The sequence below is a fragment of the Haliotis rubra genome, unplaced genomic scaffold (assembly GCF_003918875.1).
Source record: "Haliotis rubra isolate DU_JTF1 unplaced genomic scaffold, ASM391887v1 Scf643, whole genome shotgun sequence".
NCBI classification, from domain to species: Eukaryota; Metazoa; Mollusca; class Gastropoda; order Lepetellida; family Haliotidae; genus Haliotis; species Haliotis rubra.
The window spans coordinates 181,130-206,796 of NW_025767350.1; the positions used below are offsets into that span (position 1 = coordinate 181,130).

The following is a 25,667-nucleotide window of genomic DNA, read 5'->3' on the forward strand; positions in this document are numbered from 1 at the left end:
AACACGTCTAATGTTACAACTAACACGTCTAATGGTACCACTGACACGTCTAATGTTACCGCTAAAACTACGTTTAATGTTACCACTGACACGTCATGTTACCACTAACACTGTCTAATGTTACCACTAACACTACGTCTAATGTTACCACTAACACGTCTAATGTTACCACTAACACTACGTCTAATAGTACCACTAACACCACGTCTACTGACACCAAGTCTACTAATATCTCTACACCACGTCTAATAGTACTATGGACACCACGTCTACTGATATCCTCTACACCACGTCTAATAGTACCACTGACACCACGTCTAATAGTACCACTGACACCACGTCTACTGATATCCTCTACACCACGTCTAACAGTACCATTGACACCACGTCTAACAGTACCACTGACACCACGTCTACTGATACCCTCTTCACCACGTTTAACAGTTCCACTGACACCACGTCTAATAGTACCATTGACACCACATCTAACAGTACCATTGACACCACGTCTAATAGTACCATTGACACCACATCTAATAGTACCATTGACACCACATCTAACAGTACCATTGACACCACGTCTAATAGTACCACTGACACCACGTCTACTGATATCCTCTACACCACGTCTAATAGTACCACTGACACCACGTCTAATAGTACCACTGACACCACGTCTTCTGATATCCTCTACACCACGTCTAACAGTTCCACTGACACCACGTCTAATAGTACCACTGACACCACGTCTACTGATATCCTCTACACCACGTCTAATAGTACCACTGACACCACGTCTAATAGTACCACTGACACCACGTCTACTGATACCCTCTACACCACGTCTAACAGTTCCACTAACACCACGTCTAACAGTATCATTGACACCACGTCTAATAGTACCAATGACACCACGTCTAATAGTACCACTGACACCACGTCTGCTGATATCCTCTACACCACGTCTAATAGTACCACTGACACTACGTCTAATAGTACCACTAACACCACGTCTACTGATACGACTAACACCACGTCTACTGATATCCTCTACACCACGTCTAACAGTACCATTGACACCACGTCTAATAGTACCACTGACACCACGTCTACTGATATCCTCTACACCACGTCTAATAGTACCACTGACACCACGTCTAATAGTACCACTGACACCACGTCTACTGATACCCTCTACACCACGTCTAACAGTTCCACTAACACCACGTCTAACAGTATCATTGACACCACGTCTAATAGTACCAATGACACCACGTCTAATAGTACCACTGACACCACGTCTGCTGATATCCTCTACACCACGTCTAATAGTACCACTGACACTACGTCTAATAGTACCACTAACACCACGTCTACTGATACGACTAACACCACGTCTACTGATATCCTCTACACCACGTCTAACAGTACCATTGACACCACGTCTAATAGTACCACTGACACCACGTCTACTGATATCCTCTACACCACGTCTAACAGTACCACTGACACCCCGTCTAATAGTACCACTGACACCACGTCTAACAGTACCATTGACACCACGTCTAATAGTACCACTGACACCACGTCTAATAGTACCACTGACACCACGTCTAATAGTACCACTGACACCACGTCTAATAGTACCAATGACACCACGTCTAACAGCACCATTGACACCACGTCTAATAGTACCACTGACACCACATCTAACAGTACCATTGACACCACGTCTAACAGTACCACTGACACCACGTCTAATAGTACCACTGACACCACGTCTAATAGTACCACTGACACCACGTCTAATAGTACCACTGACACCACGTCTAATAGTACCACTGACACCACGTCTACTGATATCCTCTACACCACGTCTAACAGTTCCAGTGACACCACGTCTAATAGTACAACTAACACCACGTCTAACAGTACCATTGACACCACATCTAACAGTACCATTGACACCACGTCTAATAGTACCACTGATACCACGTCTACTGATATCCTCTACACCACGTCTAACAGTACCATTGACACCACGTCTAATAGTACCATTGACACCACGTCTAATAGTACCACTGATACCACGTCTACTGATATCCTCTACACCACGTCTAACAGTACCACTGACACCACGTCTAATAGTACAACTAACACCACGTCTAACAGTACCACTGACACCACGTCTAATAGTACAACTAACACCACGTCTAATAGTACCATTGACACCACATCTAACAGTACCATTGACACCACGTCTAATAGTACCACTGACACCACGTCTACTGATACGACTAACACCACGTCTACTGATACCTCTACCCAACGTCTATTAGTACCACTAACACCGCGTAGAACTACTGATACCTCTACACCGAGTAGAAGAGCTTTAAAAACTTCACGCACTCACACAAATACAAAATCCGAGTTCGATTGCCCCAATGGATTCACATTTCTAAGGCTATTATACGTCTAATGTGACCTCTGGCTTCATCGTGTTCATCGTCGTGAGTCAAGATGAATCTCGCGAGAACCAGGCTCAGGTATGACGGCGCCCCTCAACAATGACGCAGCGCCGGACAGTTCGCACAACCAGCCTTCCATACATAATCGCACGAACACTATAAAAACAACGGCTGACTCCAGTAAAGAATTTATTTACATACATTATACATAACTTGCATAGATTTACATTCATACCTTCACATACGACAATGTTAAAGCGGATCGTGTGGTGGTTCAGAACTGACGAGCACAGATAACATTGTACCACTAAACAATATGTACAGTAAACATGGCAGCGGCTTAAGCTTAACAAAGCTCTGGGTGCAAAGCGTTAACGAGACGGCTTAAATGACAGGCTTATATTTTATGCATAAATTAAAATCAAACAGCAGTTATATACTGGCTATAAATGTTATATTCTGCCTATGTAATTGACAAGGCATGTTCATAATGGAATGTGTTTCATATGAAGTATTATTTTAATTGCGTGTTGCGACAGCACGTCATTGATTGACTGACGTTGAGTGACGTTAAGTTACGTTAAGTGACAGTTATTCATTAAAGAGATTCATGATCCGTTCTTTATCCGAACGACATTGTCATACAGAATGCAAAATAACACATTCGTTCTCAAACCGCCGAAACCACAAATAAAAGTCAAATTGACAAAAAAACGGGAGAAGGAGGTTTTCATGAGTGTTTAACAACCTGCATTGCATGGACTCATTGCGTTTCTTCAAATCATAAATTATTCTTATTTTAATATAGTTTTCTAATGACCCAATTCAGGATTTGATATATAAAAATGCACTCCACGTCTTATTAGTTTCGCTACCTTTTCCTCTGCCGAATATAGGGCAAGGAACATGTAGCACTTCCGATAGCCTTTCAACTTGGCTTAATTTCTTCCGTAATATGGGCTTCAGCACTTTTGAACAGTTGCTCTCAGTGCAATGCACCACCATCTTTGGTGTTTAAGTCACGCGAGAGTTCCTGTCAAGTCACGTGGGCGTCAGCATTTGACTCACGCCTATGTGTTTTCTCAATGAAATATTTCCATGGCACAATCCCTTTTCCAGGAGCGTAACTGCTCTGAGTTAATACCCGCTTTTTCATGTTCCCTCAGCCTCATTCTCCACGTCTATTTCATCATCAGATTGTTCATCTTCATCTTCTGACGTCTGACCCGCCATTTCAGAGTCGTCTGCGCCACCCTCAGCTGACGTCACTTCCTTTCGTTTGTCATCCGCCTCGTGTTTTTCGTTATCTTCACTCGTGGGCGTGTCCTGAAAAATGATTGACATGTGTCATTGTAAGCAAAATTGAAAAGCAGATCTAAACAGTTAAAAACTTGAATTGCGAGACCATTTAATAACACAGCCGATAACTTTAAAGCGCTTATGTTTGTTTTTGTTTATTGTTGTTTAACGTTGCACTCAGTAATATTCCATCTATATGGCGGCGGTCTGTAAATAATCGAATCTCGTCCAGACAATCCAGTGGTCAACAGCATGAGCATCGATCTACGCAACTGGGATACGATGACATGTGTTAACCAAGTCAGCGAGTCTGAACATCCGATCCCGTTACTCGCCTCTTACGACAAGCATGGGTTGCTGAAGACCAATTCTAACCCGGATCTTCACAGGACCATTATATATGAGGACATGCGTAGCAAAGTACATTGAATTATCCGTATTATTGCATACCTGTTTTAGGCGCCTCCATTTCGCTCGCCGATTCTGGAACCAGGTTTTAACCTACGAATAAAAAATGAAACGAATTCACACACGAGATAAATGGGCGTACTGTATGTGTCTACATATCAATATATGAATTCGTTATTTCACTTGACTTATATGCAGATCTATATGTTATCAGGAACACATTTAAGTAACATTATGATTTTAACACTACAATTATACATGTTAGAGGACATATGCATCAGCATTCAATACCTCCTTTCATGTATAATATATTTCAAAAGTTTTGTCTTAGCGTTTAGGAAAACGTTATCTGCGAGGAGTTGCGTCACTGTAACCATCACTGATGAATTTGAATTTAGACTCTCTAATAGAAGAAAAAGAAGTGCATGTATAAGGCGCCAGACTTGCCAAGTGAATGGTCATATTACTATTTAATTTTCATCCTTGTTAATGGATCAGTGTACACTGCATTTTCACTTTCAACTCCCTGGGGAACTTGACATCCGTATTTTGATGCATTTCATCATTTTCTAACAACGCTGATACTGTTTTGATATCAGTTTGTTAGGTTCAGGTGATGAGAAAATTTGCTGACACCAGCGAAAGTCACAGTCACAGTCACAAATACTTGTATGAAGTGTTTTTCAAAATTACTATTAATTCATTTCGAGAGATGGTTCTGAATACCCTATCGAATATCTTAGTGAATTATCTTTCAATGTCATATTTATAATACTATACTCCCGGGCACCAGAATGCATTTCCTTCAAGGTTTTGACCAAACAATCAAAACTTTCCAAACGTCACTCGGCTAAAATAGTCGCCGAATCCTTGACAACGTAAGGTCCAAAACACATCTGTGTGGTACCTGTATTAAATACATTACGATTGAATAACCATTCCTTGTCAGTTTTATTTGTCGAAACTATCGGTATATACATTCTTGTACCCGACAGTGTGAATTTGAATGGTGGTAAAACACGGGAAGTTTAGTAAAACAACTAAATTGTTCAGACAAGACACTCTTATCTTGTACAAACCTGTCTCTCTGTGAGTTGTAATACTTTAGCGAGCCTCTTCCTCTCCTGTGGTGTTAAGTATTTCTGAGTTTCAAACTTCTTCTCCAGCTCAACAGTCTGTTCGTTAGAAAACCTCACTTGACCGCCTTTTCTTTTATGCATTGGCCTCTGAATAAACGGGTTCCAGAGGAACGGTGGCTTGGGACCAACTGAAATAGTAAATTCAAATTTGAAATAAAAAACATGATGAATACTAGTGCTACTAATATCATCAATAAATACATTTATTTATGAATCTCGAACATATTTTGAAAACATTGTTATGTATGGTGTCATAGATCAAAAGATCAAATATATTTATTGTATAATTGCAAATTTAAAATATCTTTACTAATTGTTTGCATTTCCTATATATAACCTATAGGGTTCATATTTTCTGATTGATAATTATTTATAGGAGAACAATAGTTGAAGGTCAAGTTTTTGTAATTTCCTTTGTTAAAACTAGACCCAGTAACTTTTTCCGAATCAGGCGCCAGCGAGACTCATTATGAAAGAACTAATCTGACAGAGGGCTCAGATTTCACCCAACTCGGAAGGGTCCAAGTAAAACGCTTCAAAGAGAGCCTCGTTTTCATTTCCAATACTATTTCCCAAACGACAAGACATTATATAAGGAATTGTAATAAGCATTGTTAATGCGCACCAATTACTATAATATGCGTGCGCCAGTCCTTAAGTAACGAGGAAATATTCTGCCCCCAAGTTCAACGATTTCCTACGCTCTAACTTGGTACTTGTAGGCTTGTTTTGTCAACGGAAGACTGCCCAGCGAGATAAGAAGTAGAAGCTGTCTGAAACATTTTAGTTCCAGGCCCAGAACGTCCAAATGAATCAGATAAAGAGATTTGTAGATTTCATCAATGTTATCCAAGCATACACATTTGAACCTCTGTGTGGTTGACAAAGATATAGATAAAATGCTGGGATCAAAAGCAAATTGAAGTGAAATTTTAAGCATGCGTCTTGTGTCTCTGTAGGCAGAACTTTAACCTTGATGTCAGTCGGAATAGGTTTTCAGGTTGATTATGAAGGTTTGGTAATTTAATTATGAATATTTTGGATGATTTTGGGACTGGGAGTGTGGTGTTGTTGGGTAGGATATTAGTATTTTGTTTAAAGTTTTGGCACTAGTGACACCATATAGGATAAGGTTGCGATAGTCAGATTGTAGCGTCTTTTCAAATATTTACTGAAATTGTCTAAATGAAAGACAGGACATTCTTAATATTTTCGCGAACACCCGGTGTCGTCACTGATTTTCAGTGGTCCATTCATATGATTTTCCTATATAGCTGAAATATTGCTGAGTGCGGCGTAAAACTAAACACTCACTCGATCACTCATATGATTGTCACAGGTATTTTGCTCTTTACATTAAATGGAAATTGTTTTTGAGGATATTTAAGACTATGTATTCTTTTGCATTACGTTATATATATTTTTTTCAGTAACAGTTTCAATAAAATATAGATGACCAACATAATATAAAATAACATGACACAGCAAGTAACCACAGTGAACTGGAATGAATTCATAATGACAAATGTACACATTTCCAACGAAAACAAGCAGTACGGATTTGAAACGAATGCAAGCAGTACAGATATACACAGGAGAGCACGTGCAACTCTGTCATCATCATCCCATCATCATCACCATCGTTAATGTCGTCGGCATCATCACCCCAATTTTCATAATTATTATTGCAATCCTAATCACAATCATAATCATAACAACAACCACGACACCATAATCATCATCATCATCATCATCATCAATAGTCACGATATGGCTTAAATAATGTCTGTGTGACTTAAAATTTTAACTCACTCACTCATCATCACTGTATAATTTCACCACAGCCCAAAGAGTGGCGATCAGGAAATATGTCAATTCCAATTAGCAATTTCTTGTTAGAAATAAGTCCACCGCGGTCCAAATACTTTCTACATTTCCTTCTGTGATTATCATTAACACTCACTCCGATCGTGGGTGAAATAAACACTTTAACCAGAGACGCGTGAGTCCTGATAGTAAAGGCCATACGTGACAAAACAAACACATTTCACACTAAAATTAGCACCAAATGTCAATCATCTTGACCGTTTCCTCTGAAGTATACATTTTCAAATTGTCATCTGTTTTAGTGTTGACTATTTCAAGAGCAGCTGCAAGGGCACTCTTACATACGGAAGGGATTCAGTTATAATCTGAAATAAACACGAGTGATTATGTCATTTGAATGTACGTGAGTTACACTTTATTCCTTCTTATCATTGCAATGCAGTCCATCTTCTGAAAGAAATATACAAGTGTCAATTTCACCGGCAAGGAGACCCTTCAGATTTCTGCTATCATTATTGTTCCCTTCTATCGCAGAGTACAGAAACGATTTAATCATTAAAGAATCTTTCGAAACATTTGGCGCTACTTAATGTAGACACACCCTCGCCATGTGAAACTGTGTAAGCATTCGTTTGCCATTGTTGTCGACGTTATTAATTACTGTTTATTAATACCTTGTAAAACCCCCAAGAGTTGAATTTCAGTTTGTGTTTACCACATTTATTTCATTATGTTTCATTTCTTTTTCATATAAATACATTGCACATTATGTTTATGAAACTGATTCATTTTATTATATTTCAGATTCAAAGCATATTCAAACATGTATATATAACATCTTTTCACATTAATTAGGTCTTTACATTGATGTTTAAATATCATAAATGATATATAAATTAATAGCGTATTACATACATTTGAAAATCAAATATATTGTAACAAAATTCAAACACGAACGAAGCCATAGAGAAAATATATTCGAAATCACATACTATCAGGTTTCCAATTGGTTTGGAAAATATTACTGTGTACTAATCGAAAACTAAAACCATCATTTTGCATTCAACACGAAAAAAATGCAAGAGCTCTTTACCATTTGGGGGTAAATGTCAGATGTTCTGCAAAAGTCTCCCTGTAACGCCGTGATTAGTAAATCATATCTTAGTATATTCAATATATATACAAGTATACAAGACAAATACACAATAAATCAATTTCATGTGTTTTGTCAACGCCACATTTTATAATATATCAATCATACTTCCTTCATTTAGTCATGTGTTTTGATGATGATATCCTGAGATATATCGAGTGTCACATGTCACTATGATGTACTTCTCAACTTATGAAAATCGACATGTGTCCTACTTATAGGGTCTTTGATGGTATGAACTAAAATAATGACACAGCTATGTAAATTTACATTGAAATATCAAACAATTATTAAAATGAACATACTTGATATCAAAGGTTGTGACAGCTGAGTGTTTAGTGTTCGATAAAAGAACATAAACAAATAAAAGAAATTCGATAGGTTAAACCAGCCGATTGAAAGCTCGTTATCAGATAAATATCGTAATTCCTCGAGTTTGGTTGAGAGAGTTTTCAGATTTGAAAGTTGATTTCTTCAAACAAAATCAACGTTTGGGGGATGGTAAGTTCAAGTGTATAAATAGCATCCAAACTTGTACTTCATGTTGGTTTTTCATAATGAACCATATCTCCTTCGTAGATACCGCAGCACCAGTTTTAGATGAGGTTTCTTGTTGCTATGGCAAAGATTGTGTCGCTTTTCTTAACATTAGTATACATGTACATCAATTGATTCTTTTCGCAATGAATATCATTCAGGAATTTAATATTTTTACAGTTACGCAAATTAATCTGTATTGTTCTTTCATTATCATTGTTTTAGCCTCAAAACTAAAAGAATAAACTCTTTTGACTTGCTCCACATAAGAGACGCAGTTGCCAGACAGAGCAATAAGGGAAATCAAATATGAATATAAAGCTAGTTTCATGCTATTTTTCTGTCGGCGTTCGATATAAATTGATATTGTAGCGTTATTTGCAGTTTTTGTATGCATATTTACATAATGTTTGAGAGAGATTCACGTTAACCGCCCGATCAATGTGTCAAACCGATCAAATACTACACACAGCATATTTCAACTTTTGTAAATTCGATAAATATGTATTTATATGCACTGAATGATATTTGACCGAGTATAACTGAAATTATTCAAAGGGCGGGGTGTCAATAATGCACCCTGACACACAATGACTATTTCCAATGTTTTAAATTAAACGCTGTATTTTAAACGAATTGAAGATCTACCTAAAAGTAAAAGATATGTCTTGCATCTGATCTGGCAGGTATATCAAATGTGTCAGATGAATCTGAAAAATATGTATAATTATACATAATTTCATGTGTTATGAACGCTTGAGACATATTTACATGTCTATCTTATTTCATGAAGAGTTTCAAACTAATTTTATCAGTGTTTTTTTATAACATTGTGAAAGAACATAACTTTGATATATTACTCAGAATATAAGTAATGCTTTTTACATAACTGTAAGGTATATACTTAGATCTGTTATTAAGTTCGCGCTATCAGAAATAACAAAATAGACTCTAGTGAACAGATGACAGTACCATCAATGTCAATCAAAATGCTTATATCAAAATGTCACAACCTTAGTGGAGGTTAAACCCGAGGCAACACCGAGGTTCCCCAAAATCATTAAAAGTAAAAACATCATAAAAGATCACTGCCATCATAAAAATGACAATGAACGTAAAATCAAAACCTATCTCTTGACATTACAGTTAAAAAAACGACTGGCTTTGTTAATTTGGACCATGCGCATTCATTCTAAAAGGCGTTTGAAACTGATCAACCTACGTCAGCCTATACAGTTTATATGAAATTTCATTACCTTCACACCATTAACAGACATTGGTCGGCAGAGCTAATCTATGGCTTATCGAGGGCGCCGGCCGACTACCATCCCGATAAAAACAATTTGAACTTTATCCATATAACCCTCCACGTCACCCGCCAAGTGCCATCAATTTGGGCATCTCTTGGGCCTTAGCGAGATTGTTTGACGGGGTGTCAAACACCCAGGTACCGCACGAACCCCTCCCGATGTTTGTCAATAATGAAAGCGTTTCAGACGTTAAATATCTGGAAAAGGATTGTGTAGACATAAGTTTGTACACACAATCATTGTATATAATCCCTGATTGTTCAATGCAGTGATCGTTCTTAGAACTCAAGTGGTTTGGATGGGGTTTTTTCGAAGCTGGAAGTCAAAGTCTGGAATGACAGATTAACTTAAATACAAATAGTGTTTCCCTTGAGAACTGTTTGACAGACGCAAATCCATGTATCATAATTATTGCAATGTTTGGTTCGTAATGGATTTGAATGAATGGTATGTGACGCTTTAAAGCAACGCAAAGATTAAGGTCTCTTTACCTGATCGGGGCAACCATTGTTTCAGTGAACAATTTGAATACTGCTTCTGCACATGCAGAAACACTGCCAGTGGCTTCTTTGGGTTCAAACTTGAACGGTTTTTAATTTTCACAAAATATTCTTGGATTTCAGGTGGTTTAAATGATATTAGTCACTTTATGTGTTTAATGCATACGTCAAGCTGTGAAATAGGTTTAAACTGTTTCCCCTTTAACACAACTGACCGACTCACTTTTGTCAACTGATGATATTTTGAACTTAAGTAGAACTTTATTATGCTGGTATATTTGTTATGTAAGCTACATTAATCACCAGGACAAAGAAATCACCTGTGACGTAACCATTGTTTCCTTTATGTGGTTAAATTACATAAGAATAAACATTTTACTTGGTAACCTGTCTATATATTCTGGAAAGCATATGCCTATGATTAGGTCAAACTTGTAATACATATGGTTAAGCTCAGGAAAGTGTAACGGTGCGATATAGTTAGACAAATATTTTCAAAATACATTTGTTTTGTTCTAGTCCATCAATAAGAATGAGAAATGAAAGTTTTACGTCTCTAAACTACAACAAAGCAATATCTCAAATAAATGTTCAATATACACGACTCTAACGACGTTAAGGAGCGTCCGAACTGCCATAAGAGTTTAATTGTATCATATGAAGCACCGGGTGGCCCTTGTCATGACAGATCACCTATAGCAGGATGAAAGAATCAGGTGATCCTTGACTTCTTTTGAGTAGCACTTTGTACCCATGGTGACAACGTAGCAAAATCTAGAACGTCAGTGAACGTCAGTGCAAAAGAATACTGCTACTGCTAAGACTAGTCTTGACTATCCTCAGAAACAAGTTCCGTTTGATGTAAAGGGTAATACCTGTGAAAATTATATAAACGATCACTGAAAATCAGTGATGACACCAGGTGTTCCCGAAAGGGTAGGCATATCTTGCCCTAGCGGTAGCACCCGTCATTCACAAGATTTACCTACAAATGGAAGTATGGTTTGACACTGCACACAAAAAGAATCCATTGCCAACTAATTTTTGTGCAAATATGATAGCAGCAACATCCATCGTGGTTTTGAGTATGAAACAGGTCATCAAGTTTTACATGGTTTCATATAATGTTGATGCAGATGAGTGTTATTAATGTCACAGTGTCACAACGTGCAAAATGCGGTCATATATTGATCTGGATACTACACAGTGGACAGAATCTTCATTATCTGCCTCATGTCAACATTGTACACACGGACTGATATTTTGGAATTAAAACTTGAACGCCTTACATGAACAAAGAGTTTTCATTACTACTACTGCTACAACAACAACAACTAACTACTACTACTACTACTACTACTACTACTACTACTACTACTCACTACCGCTACCACTACCACTACCACCACCACCACTACTACTACTACTACTATTTATAATTCCACTCCACCACTACTGCTACTACTGCTGCAACTGCTACTACCATTATTACTTCTACTTCTATTACTACTACTACTACTACTACTATTATTATTACTACTACTACTACTACTACTACTACTATTACTGCTGCTACTACTGCTACTACTACTACTACTACTGCTACTACTGGTGCTAAGACTACTGCTACTGCTACTACCCTACCACTACTACAGCAATTACTACTGGTGCTCCTGCTACTACAAGTACTGGCATTGATGCTACTACCCCTACAACAGCAGTTACTACTACTACCACTACAACTAATACAACTACTACGGAAGATGATACACTGTCAGTACGCATACAATTTCTGGCTTTGTTTACACTCCCAGGAAGGTTACAGTACACTATAGTCACTTGCAATTCAGTAGAAATACATCCGCCAGGAAATCGTAACGCATAATGCATAATGGGGCGGAAGGATTCTAGTAGAAATATCTCATGCGTCCTGTTCTAACCCCTTGTTGTCGGACTAAGGATTCACCAACATCTCGACTGTTGAATGGCCATTTTCGTGGTAACGACTAGTAGATATATCCGACATCTTATCTGTCTAAAATACCCGTCTTTCGAAAATAACTGCGACCTTCCCATAAATCGACAAGGGACAGAACTACCACCTTGTTTGACAGCTTGCTGACACAGCCTGGGATGCAAAATGACTATTTGTTCCTTCCAGATTAGTATTGGAGGTGCATCGGTGTCGATGAATATTGCACGTACGTACTCTTTGCATAACTAGCTATATCTTCTGAAGTGTGTGTGTGTGTGTGTGGAGAGGGGGGGGGGCTTCTAAAATTCCTCCACTTTAATTTTGTAGTTAATATTACATATTACTGTGGTTACTGAGCAACTATGTTAATAGTAGAGTACGTATTGGCCCGTAGATCAAGGATATATACGGATAAAACCGTTTAGATAAATTTGAAGTTTTTCGTGAATTTCGAAGTTTTCAATTGTTTTGCAGTATCCACAAGGTCAACGTACACAGAATTATTATATTTCTGTCTATCAGGAAAATAAGTCATTAGTAAGGGAGTAGCCTTCTTAAATCTGTTTTGCTGTACATACTATCGTTCTCTTTTAACACAACAGTTTGTCACGAGCGTAGAATAAATTGGCACACCGTTTGCCCTGTGTGCCTTCATGTGTACTGAATGCTTAGGTTCGAGTATCACGTGGCGTGTGGTATGTTTTTTGTTGTCGGTATAAGATTAGTCGCAGCGAGGTATGAAAACGGGAGATATTGTCAACAGTATCATAAACACTCGACATCTCCTGCATTTACTTAGATTCATTTTATCACAGTGTTGTTTATACCAGTAACTTGACTTTAGGTCAGTCCGTCCTTTCGGTTCAATAAGTTACAAAGGACGCAAAATCATATGCATAATCAATAGAAAGCCATTATGTAGTTCTAAAAGTGTGTAATCTCCTTTAACAGTTTACCAATATATAACGAGATGTGGAGTGAATTTGAATGAATATGATATGGATTAAGTTTGGAACAGACTAATTGCATATTTAAACGCTGGTAATCACACATTGCAAAAAGCCTTAAACACAAGAAGGACGTGCTAAGTCATAAAGAAAGTTGTTATATACCCATTTCATATCAATAATGCATAATGTGTTGACATAAGTGTAAGGCAACCTTTTTTACCCGAGTTCTGTATTCATGTTGTTTAGACGGTTAACGGCATAATGTAAATCGATAATTACTCGAACAGTGCAACTCATTAATGACAACATAATTACTTTATGAATGTACATTAGATTGCACTGCAGTGGGGTCTAACGGGTTCAAGTGTTAGAATGATGGGAAAGAATTCCATTTCAACACAGGGTATATAGTAGTAATGTCAACGTTACCAGCACTGCAAATCGTGTTACGATTACCATGTACCAATAACGTATATATCATACGTTATTCAGCTCCCCGGCATACGGATACACTGCCATGGTCTCTTCTCATATAAATGCGGTATTTGTATGAAAAGATAAAGAGCACAATATACACCTTGCTTTACACAAATTTGGTCAAATAACGTAATGGACACGCATACGTAATCGGGTTAACCCTGGTACAAGATTGAGTCCATTTTAACCACTTGTTGTGTCCAACAATGTCCACTTGAGTCTTATCATGGTCTCGCCTTCAAACAGTGGTCATCGGTCAGCGGACACGTGAATTGCATGCCTGACCAACATGGCAAAACAGGAACGTTACCTGTAATGACTGGACCCGTATCTTGAGACATCGGTGACTCGTGGCCACATGGCTAAATAGGTAAACAGTGTGAGGCTGGCTTTATGAGCTATCAGCGGCTTGGTGATGTTGTACAAAACGTAGCGATAAACTCGACAAATTCACAAATTTAACATTGTTTGATTGTTACATGAAACTGACTTTCATGTAGACGTGCACTATGACACCGAAACCCACTTTCGTTGTAACACATGACTTTTCACTATCGGAACTTTCTACCTGTGTTGGATTCAGTGAAAGATTCCCCTTTTAATTTGTAATCATGAAATAAGTAAAGGCTGCCTATCAGTGTTGAACGACATGCAATTTGCTGTGTACATTCGCATGAAATGAAAATATGTAAAAGTAATCCACGTGGTTACACGCAGAATACCATATTTGCCATAAAAGAATGATTTATCATGAAATATCATGAATAGGCTTAAACAGGCTTCCTAATGTTTATTCTATGTGCCATGTCGGTTGCAATCAAGGAAGATCTTTATACCTCATAATATAGAAAAACACGATTTACAGAAAGCTATTTAATATATTTTAGAATAAAAAGGATTTGACTTAAGATTATTTAAACATTGGTCATTTGGGGTCTTTGGCGTAAAGGAATAAACTATCGTGGTCATACTACCCATCAATCTCAGTATATGTAGCTTTCTGTACGTCAGTTCATGTTTCATGTAAGCAGACACTATCGTAAAATGCGTACAACGCAAAGCTAACATTCGTTTTAATCGTCGTTGAACGAGGCTTTGTTTATGTTTCCAGAACACTATAGTGCTTCAGGTCGTTATGTTTAACATATCTTTATATTTACAACGTGAGCTTCAACCGTGGTACAACCATCTGTTGCGAACATGCACCACCTTCAGTGATGTGCACACGACCACAAGATATATTTGGATGCTTAATTGTTCATTTGTAAGATATGGGTTTATTTCATACAGAAGCTGTTTGCTTCTTATGCTAATCTTGTTTACTAACACTCTTAGCATGTCACGAAATTAAGATGTAATTTATTATACATGACTCTTGACCCATTTTATGGCGTCTGATAACCCTAAATGTTGGAATAGTGAAATATGTCACGTTGGGGCTATTGCGCTATCATAGCGGAGCTTAAACAACTTTAAAAAGCCTGAATGAGATCATATGAACTATAAGCCCACACATTGACATGCTGGTCTATACTATTCAAGGTATGAGAACTGAACTGCCAAACAAAAGGGTATACACATAAACACATAAAATCGCAAACGTCATCAAAACGTTACTAGGCTGAAAATGCTCGTTGAAACATTACAAACATGAGGTTAAAACTATGGGTATCAGATCCAGATGTATCACCATCGAATATTTTTTGTTTGTTTCATTTTGGCCACCATTGCACATGAATGTTTATTTTCATTTACCCGTCATTTAGTATTTGGATTCAGTTTGCAGGGGGGAGGTGGGGAGACATCGCATTAATCAGATCAACAGAATGTGTTTATACCTGTTTTGATTGAATAAACCCCATACATTTAAATGAAAGAAAAGATATAAAGAAATAACTCATGTCGTTAAGGTTTGGTCTCAGTTGATTGTGTAGAGATGTTTACTCCTTTAAATACCCCGTTGTATATTGTTCAACATGACGATTACCTACATGTATGCTCCAGGGTCCTTATTCTCGAAACGTTCGCAGCCCTAAGAATTCTTAACTTTTGTCGTAGCCAATGTGTTAAGAATGGGCTTAAGAAGTTCGTACGGCTACAAACGTTTCGAGAATAGCTAGCCAGGTTCATATACTCGTAAATGTTACTCTATGTTGGAAGTGATTTACATCACAAGATTAAAGTTTGTACATTTTGAATATGAAATACAAAAATCCATCTTTGATCAAGAGATTATTCTTAAATGTGTTTTGTGAAACATGGATACTGTAGATCATGAACTATATGCTTGTTTAACAGCTTTTTTCCACACCATAAACTCGAGATTTACGCTATATGGCCTCATCAACGACAAAGAAATGAAATAAGTGCACGAAAACTACGCAAGCTAAATGCAGTAATACTATTGCCTGTGTTTAAACTGAATTGATAGAAATAATATTTATTCGAATTTAAATATACCGAAAATAGAATCCACAATTATGAAAAGGGCCAAACGTAGAAACCAGCAGTGAATTGAATTTTCGAGCACAAATAATCACCAGTCGAGTCAAATACGAACGATAAATAGCTATATAATTTTGGATTGAATTTTTTCAAGGGCTATCAAGAGCCTTGCGCAACTCATGTTTTAAATAGATTTATCACAATTCCAAATGATGGTTTGCAAATTTGCCTAATACGCAAAGAATTACTATAGTCCACAGTCCTCGATTGGGCTCTGTTTGCTGTTTACGTGCATTCGGAGATGCTTTTATACTGCGCCTGATAAGGCACTAGACCCAAAGCAAAGTCAGACAATTTTGTCAAACAATTGTTGGTTGAACGAGGTATTGGGTGTCACTTCAAAGGAAATGTTATGAAATCAACACAAAATCAACATACCTTTAATAACTCAATATTATGAGCTGTTGAGAGGTTGTCTGGACGTTTAATGGATAACGTGAATGGGATGGGACACCCGTATTAAAATGATATCTACCCGTATCTGATTTTGTGATATATTGTCGATTTCGTGTGTATGCATATATTATAGATATTTTACCATCTATGTTCAAACGGTGTGCGGTGACTTGGACAAGCTGAGATTTTACAAAGCAATTTGTCATTTGAGATTATGTTTACATGGTTAAAAAGACATGTGATATTGAAATAGAAAAATACCCGTGGCAAAACATTAATGTGAAATACGGATTCATTTTCATATTTTCCCAAATATTACTGTAATGATATATAAATGCTCTTTTATTGTACTACACTGAAAATAGATATTTGTAAAGTTTCTTTCATCGAATCTGTATGTATATCTGTAGTATAGTACTTGTGCGTTGATCTATATATCTCTAGTATGTTTTTCATTATATGTATATTGACGTACGTTTAAGGACAACGTAAAAAACGTATACGTTAATAATAATTCCTCACTGAAACATGTTAACTTTATGATTTTAATAAATGAATAATTTGACATATCAGTTAACATTTTATTATGTATATTAATGTTATATTATTATCATCTTCAAAATAATATATGAAAGTTAATGATTTTTATTGGTTTCCATGTGTAAGAGACGGAAGCAGACTGCAAGCAAAATATAAACACAGGTGTATAACGACATAAAATATGCAGTATAAATGTCCATGGAATAGATAATATCATTTTCTAAAATAAACTATTAGGTTCCACAATCCCATTGTGTTTACTGACCACCCTACACACAAATGCACCTTCAAGTGTTAAAAATCGCTGATTTAATATCAAGATTTCGCTGGAGGAAACTTTAATGTGTTCTTCCTCTGAAATTCATCTCATGTCACTTTGGTGTGAAAAGCACTTTAGTAGGATTCGTTTTATGATCTTGCCCGTAAAATAGCGTTATGCGTTGCTTTTCTCTTATTCTTAAAGCTGATACCAAAGGTATACCCCGAATCATGAGCCTTGTAGCAAATGAAAGAGTATTTGGTACCCCTATTAACATAAAAGGGTGTTTGGGGTTAGAACTTACAATAAGATTACAGAAAGCGCACTGGATCAGTGCAAGACTATGGAGTGTTGGAGGACAATGTAACTTTATATGCCTTTTCAATTTGCTGGGTGGCTGCTTTTCAGAGCCGTTCGTTTCACCAAAGATATTTTTAACACTTAGGTGCGTTTTTAAGTTCTATTCAATAACCTTGACATGGTTATTCATGGTATTAGCTAAATTAATGAACATTGGAATGAAAGTTGGCTTGTTCAGACCGGAAGAACAGACACCGTTGGTGTATTTAATTGCGTATGTAATATCACAGTGGGAATCCAAAATTATGTGTGTTACATTTAAAAATTACTTATTTTGTATTAATGAGTTTTCGTCATATAGGTGAAAAACTGTGTTTAAAATCAAGGATTGTACTATTATTATTATAAATAGCTATGTGATTATTCATATTTTGTAAATGAACATTACGTATGACAAACTCTATGATCCTGTGATTTGTACATTTTTCATAGCGTATTTGTTAATTAAAAAAAACGTGATTTAACTTCAGTCCATTATTTCTTCTTGATAGCCCGTCGTTACATATACACGTGGTCAGATCACACGTATCTGTTTGGCATTTTCTCTATGAAAACAGTTATGGCTATAGAAACTCAACTGGATGAATAAATATGTACATGAATGTAATATAAATATGGTGACTACATGACTACAAAATACATGCGATATTTCACCAAGACGTGGGATGATTTACATAACATGTATGCATAAACAGCCAACTAAAACACCGGTGTGACCTACTTTGGAATATATATTGCATTCGGGGTGGATCACGACCCGAATGAAATATGTCTTTCTCAGAGTTCAAAAGATTTGTCATGTATATTTGTTTAGGTTATTCAGCAAATACGTGAAAGTACAGTCTGCTAGATCCCGTGGTTTTACGGGTATTTCTGGATTTGAATCGTGCGTGTAGAGTTATGACTATCTCGAGGAGGTCATTTTGGAAAGGTATTTCCGTAAACATATTACGCCGCTTAGTCGTGTGGTGTACAGAGTTGAGACAGGAGTTACTTCTTCTTTCGTTGATTTTAAGGGTACATTGTATACATAGAGTGATAATATCCGAATGAAGGGTTACTATTTGTGGTGCAGACCAGCGATGATTTTCGTAGGTTATTGAAATTGAACTCACCTTTTGAAAACGCATGATGTCTCCCATCCAACAACGCATACTCGTGAGCACGATATGGAGGAAAGGGGTACATCTGACTTAGCAGTGTTCCGTTGTAAGCCATTGGCGATGTGAGGTAACTGTGTGAAAGAAGGGAAGGGTCGTACACTGCCACAGGTTTGTATAAGTTCGGAGGTGCAATTGTATGTGAAATTGGACTAGATTGGAGAGCAACTGGGTTGAAAGGCGTAGGTCTTGCTGGTGTAGAGTTTGACACAGATGAACCAGTCGTATTGCCTAAAATGTCATCAATTCGGAACGATGTCTGTCCGCCTGGTGAAGTGTTCCCGTGGTGTTGTACCCCCGGCGGTGATGTCTGAAGGGTGGGGTACAGAGCTGACAGCCCCCCTGGAAGCATATGCTGGGGATGCTGCGCAAGAGGATGCATCATGGCGACGTTGGCAAATGTCGTCTGCAAGTGTCGTCTGCTTCCGTACGAATTTCCAGGGGAAATATTTTCATCAAACATTCACAGAAGTATGTCCCAAAGACGATCCAGATATACAAACGCACGTTTTGGACGACCAGGCAATCACTGAAATGAAATCAAATAATACAGTTCACTCCATTGTTCTACGCACATCGCTCATTAAATTATGTCGCTTAACTGCTCACAATACCCGTTATATCTTCTACTCCTAAATTTCCGTGTTATTAAAGGCCCTTAAGTGACTACATCTCGTCACATGTCGAGACGAAGCCACCATACGGAGGTGGGAGTGGCGATTCGACGCTATCACTGTGAAGTGGTAGCGGTAGATGCTTATAGGTCAGCTCGTATAATTAATGGCATCTACCCATGTTCGTTTACCAGGTCCTGATTGATGACATACTCTGACATGGACCCCTCACACCCCCGACACTTCAAATGTGGACTCTCCCGAAGAGGAAAGGAGTCCCAGTCAGTCACTGCCCAATTCGTATAAGAGGTGGGCGGAACCAACAAGCATCAATCAAGCTAAAGAAAGTTTTCAACTGTTCCGCTGCTTGTCGCCACGCCCCCTGTTTAAGATAAGCTGAAATCAGCTATGGGATACTTACAGTGTTTTGTTAAGCTCACTTATTGAACACATCTAACACGGGCATCTAAACCGCTCACTCACTCGGGGTTTCTTACATAACTATGTACTCTACTAAACTTGGAGCAATTTTGGACAAACATTCAACAACCTGAAGTACATTAGTTGGTAGGTTCCAAGGATACGAACCGTATCAATTACCGTAAAGGAGGTTGATGAATATATATGATAGGACAAACATTGTCTTTAAACCAAAAATATGTACTGTGGTTTTTTTTTTTTTTTTTTTGTTTTGTTGTGTGTTTGGGTTTTTAGGGGGAGGGGTCTGGACATATTTTAAACGAATAAATGATTTAGACACAAACTTTTTGGAAACTACATTGCTAAAGACTGTCCAGAGTATGGAAAACGGGTAATATGCTGCAGCTATAGAAGGTTCACATAAAGTGCATACGATACAATATAAAACTTGACGAATGAAATACACAGAACATTAGTATCAATGTTCAATGTCATCTCATATTTAGGACGTGCTTTACCTGAATTTAAAAAATACATGTATGTCCAAAATATATATGCATATGAATTGGTGAAATATAAAATACCAGTTTGAGAGAAAGAAGAATCTTTAGAAGTATCTATCTGTCTTTAAGGTAAATAAGTTGACACCATTAATATCCAATTTCATTGATATAGAAGAATAATGAAAAGTTTATATTTCTTACTGCATACGAAAATATAGACAATATGTGTCATGTATATCGTGCGTGCAAAATTCTTGATAGGTATTATATATATCATCATTACCACTTGTACCATATGTCTCATATAACAGGCATATCCTCTGTACCAAATGCCATATATACATGTATCATGCATACTGTAATGTACCATATGTATCATGTGAACATGTGTCATGTATATCATTTCATGTATGTGCTATATATGATAGCTTCTTGGTACTATAGACTCTAAAAAGTTCCAAATCGACAAAAAATATACAAAGGGGTAGAAGAATAATGATATGTGCTGACTTTAATTAATTCCATAGTACATTTCAGGATGTAACATAAATAATGAGCGCATCAGGAAACTCTGATTTCTCATTGCCAAAGCATGTGTATTACTGCCTGGAATAATATAATGTTAATATTTACAGGTCATACTGACCAAAGACAAAGTATAAAGACTAAACGTTATTAACTATATTTTAACTTTTAGTTGCTAACCGGCTTCAGAGCGTTGTATTTGCAAACAAAATATAACGTGTTATCGAACAACATTAATCTGCAGAATAAACAATACAAACATGTCATTAAGACATATTTGATATATTTAAATAGAATGATATGAAAAATATACATCCAATACATTTAATTCGTTTTTGCATTTCTTTGCAAAATAGCGTTGCAGTACATATATATGATGGGTTCAATGGTGCAGGTAAAACATAATGTATTTTACAAAGCTTAATTGTGACTCAAACCGAACAGGACCTTTATGAACGCAATTTAATTCCGCTCTGTGCAACAAATTTCTCCAGCTGTTTGTTATCATAGAAGAACACACACATGTACGGGAAATGCTTGTACAGATTGCAAGATAGGTATAACATAACGTACCATTGTTATAGTAGTGTTCCGCTGTGCAAAGATTGTACTATCTGGCAGGTTGTATTGTGTAGGGCGATGATTAGATATATTTCAATTATGAAATTTTTCATCATTCATTCTATGAACGACTTTGTTTTGCATGACTCTAAATTTCTACAAAACATGTGTGTATTCCACGGTTCCAAATTTGAAGTCCAACATATTTTTGTCGTAACACATAAACTTACTATTGTATCCAAAAAGATACGTGTTTGATATTGTAAAATACATGTTTGATAAGTATTTACAAAAGGACATACTCGTTGGGTTTAAAACCGCAAATATGTGCGCATAATGCTCAGTATGGAATCACAAACAAGCAGGGTGCATGAACTTGGCACCTTTTGACCTGAGTATGATGCTAATAGCTAGTAGCTGCAGAATGCATGTAAGAGTTAAAACAATCATCAAACTAGCGCAATATGAGCATCCAAATGATAATTTCAAAAAGAGCAAGAAGATGAGAACATGAAATTCCAGTGCAAATCAAAAGAACGCTATCAACTAAAATGAAAAGTAATGATTATTTGGGGGAAAATCTAATGAAAATACAACTTATAAAAAGAAATGAAAGTGGTTGTACAAATGAAGTAAACTCTTGGTTTAAATGCTTGAAGTTAAAAGTGAAGCATTTATGTGACATGACAATCCATATTTACACTGACATCATGTTGTTTAACTATGTTGTGTTCAGGTGTTACCTTTTCTCTCTGGAGCTTTCATTTAAAGCGTGCATTGAAGGCAAGCAGATACCCTCTTCTCCGAAACTGTGATATATTCTCTATTTTAAACCATCGAAGTATTTGTTTTGTCAGTAACAAAACTAGTAAATATTAGTAGGGATCACGGAATGTGTGTGTGTGTGTGTGTGTGTGGGAGAGAGAGAGAGAGAGAGAGAGAGAATGAACGACTTGGATAGAATAAATCCCATGGTACATCATAGACTTTCAGTTCATTTAAGGTTATCATTATTACGATAACATTACACCATATCATCACTTTCAAATCGTTATCGTCATGTCATATTAAAGTATTATACCATAGGCTGCTACAACATCCTCAGAGACGCAGAGATATATCATAATATCATCCCAGAAGGTGATATCTACCCAGAGTAGCAATACAGCGTCACATCTATACAGAATACTACATCATCACCGACTTGTATATTACCACAGATTATATCTCTACAGTATATTATTTCTTACTGGAATATCATATCAACAAAGAATTATAAAACTGAAATATGCACAAGAACAATGAAATAATTACCAAGGATATATAAGAACTTTCCAACTAAAGGATCGTAAACAATATTAAGGATGACAACTCCTGGTTGATATCCATAAAGCTGTATGTTTTCTTTACTACTCACCAACAAGCAGTTAACGTGGAGAGGCTTGCATAAATTGAACCCATGTCTCACCTACAGTTTTGAATAGATGACCAATGTACATATTTACAAAAATAATGAATTTTCTGACGTGTTTGAAGGGGATGTTAACACCCGATGTTATATATTTTCGGTTACTAGGAAATTATGAATATATATTAAACATACATACAAGGGTAATTAAAAATACAATCTGGAAACGGAAACATTATTTTAACATGAACCGTATGTCATTTCCATGGTGTATGACACATAGCCTGTTTAGTGCATCCCTTTGATGTAATTCACTAAACATAGTGTCTCGTAAGCCAATGTTATGGCTGGGTGATATGTGTTATCTAGACATATGAAATATTGTTTTACCTGTAACATATCACGTGACACTTTAATAAAATATTTCTGTCTGTCTGTCTGTAATTCACTAAACATAATTTTCATGCGCGGGGAAAGTGAAATAAATAATGAGGTGTACGGATGCATAGATGGACAAGCATCGTGAGAGGCGTATCTCATTCGTTTCCTATTTAACCAAATGGATGAATCATACACTGCACTCTATGTATTTCCCACGGCCCAAACGCAACGTGAATATGCGTTTTCCGTCAAATACTTAAAATAATATTAAAATGCATCTGTCCGTGTGTTTGCTTTGTTTAATTATTGAAAATATGTAAAATTTACATATATTTGTCGTCAATATATTGTTTAAACTAAAAATACATTATAATTCAGTTTGAATTTGAAGCGGGTGATAGTAAAATACTTAGTTTTAGTTTAATTTAGATTTTGGAATACATTGATTTAAGGCATTTATTACATATCAGTTATATTAACAAATTTAGATATCTTCCAGGATGCAGTATACTTGACATCCGTAAAACAGTAAAACATTTGTGTGAATAAAAAAGAAAATATCACAGTATCTGCTTTATACGCCGAATCTGCAATAAATATTGCATTTCTTTTAATTGTGTTTAAAAGTATTTCCCAAATTGTGTGCATCCATTTTGTCATAGTTCAACAGTGTATCAATAGGCTTGCGATGGGGAGCTGGAACTTGTAAAAATATTCAGGATTGCAGGTGTATATGACATATTAATTTCCTTGTTCGGAGAAACATTTCATGAGCAATAATGAAATTAAATTTATCATAAAATTAATGTATAAAATCACTTGCTGACTTGGGTTCCTGGTAAATTACGTTCCTCGTTTCCCGAAAACATCCTCATAGCGCTACAATCCAAAATGATTTACAATAAATTTATACGAAGGCCTACACGTCAAAGGGCATTTAATGGACGCATGATAGAGACCGTGAGTTTTTTTCTGGTCTTGGGACAGAGGAAGACAGTGAAATTTAAGATGGTCGTCGTTAGTTCTGTAGTCCGTATATGCTAGCTTATCAAACAATCATTTATATAGCCGTATTTCGCTCTGGCGCCACGTCTTGCTTGGCCTCTTGGTCCATTGATAAGAGAGATCAGTGTATGATTTCTTTTCCCTTTCGCATTTGGCGTTTAAATAAGACAAGCTGCCAGTCAGGCAGTGGAGAGTGGGTTGTTTGTTTACGGTGTATGGTGAAGTTATCGTTTTGTTTGTACGCCAGCCTACCACAGTATAACGGCAATTGCATAAAAATGAAACGGTTTGGGGTGTTTGTAAAGCAATATGTGCGACAAGTGGCAAACATAATTTCTCTTTGCGCAAATTCAATCATAAATATCCCATTTGAAACAAACCGTTGAAGAAACAGCATTAACATGGGATTCACATAGGGATTAAATTTTACTTAAACCGTCCTCTTTTCCTTCGTGTGTTTATTCAGTATAACACATCATAAAACTGGGATATGGGGCCTTTCTGGGGCTTTTAGTGGGTTCAATAACAGGGTTTTTGAATGGCCTGTATTATCAGTAGATTTTATTTGCAGACCCTAGGGGAGACACAATTAATATTTGCTCATGGAATGTAATGTAATGGGGGATTTTCTGTGTCGGAGGTAAAGGGTTGTAGCGATGTCAAAATCATTTATCAGACATGACTAAAAGAACATATACACTTTAGGATATTTTGTGGCTGGACAATGGTTTCTTTTGACTGAGATGTAAATTTTATTATGTTCTCTTTTAAAACACATAACGACAATAATTTTCGCTTTTGAGCAACGTCAACACCAACGTCAACATCAGCGTCCAGACACTGATTTTATCTTCATTCCTTTGATAATATACAGGTGTTTTGTCTCCCAGCTTGGCCATGACGAAATAATATCTAACGTTTTGACTTATTTAACTAATCGTGTTGAAGGTGCAATTCGTCGTAAGACATATTTCATTGTGGTTAGTG

At 36.7% G+C, this 25,667-nt stretch overlaps 2 protein-coding genes across 2 annotated transcripts; one reads left to right on the plus strand and one right to left on the minus strand.

Annotated features, from left to right (window-relative positions):
- Positions 1-256: 256 nt before the first annotated feature.
- LOC124256914 (serine-rich adhesin for platelets-like) lies at positions 257-2,552 on the plus strand. The gene is made up of 2 exons (XM_046690886.1): positions 257-2,027; positions 2,464-2,552. The coding sequence occupies exons 1-2, from the start codon at positions 257-259 to the stop codon at positions 2,550-2,552; spliced, it is 1,860 nt and encodes a 619-aa protein (XP_046546842.1).
- Positions 2,553-2,644: 92 nt separating this feature from the next.
- Positions 2,645-19,943, minus strand: LOC124256919 (hematopoietically-expressed homeobox protein hhex-like). The gene is made up of 4 exons (XM_046690891.1): positions 19,219-19,943; positions 5,255-5,442; positions 4,218-4,268; positions 2,645-3,794 (listed from the first exon to the last, which is right to left on the minus strand). The coding sequence occupies exons 1-4, from the start codon at positions 19,724-19,726 to the stop codon at positions 3,621-3,623; spliced, it is 921 nt and encodes a 306-aa protein (XP_046546847.1). The 5' UTR covers positions 19,727-19,943; the 3' UTR covers positions 2,645-3,620.
- Between the last annotated feature and the right edge of the window lie 5,724 nt (positions 19,944-25,667).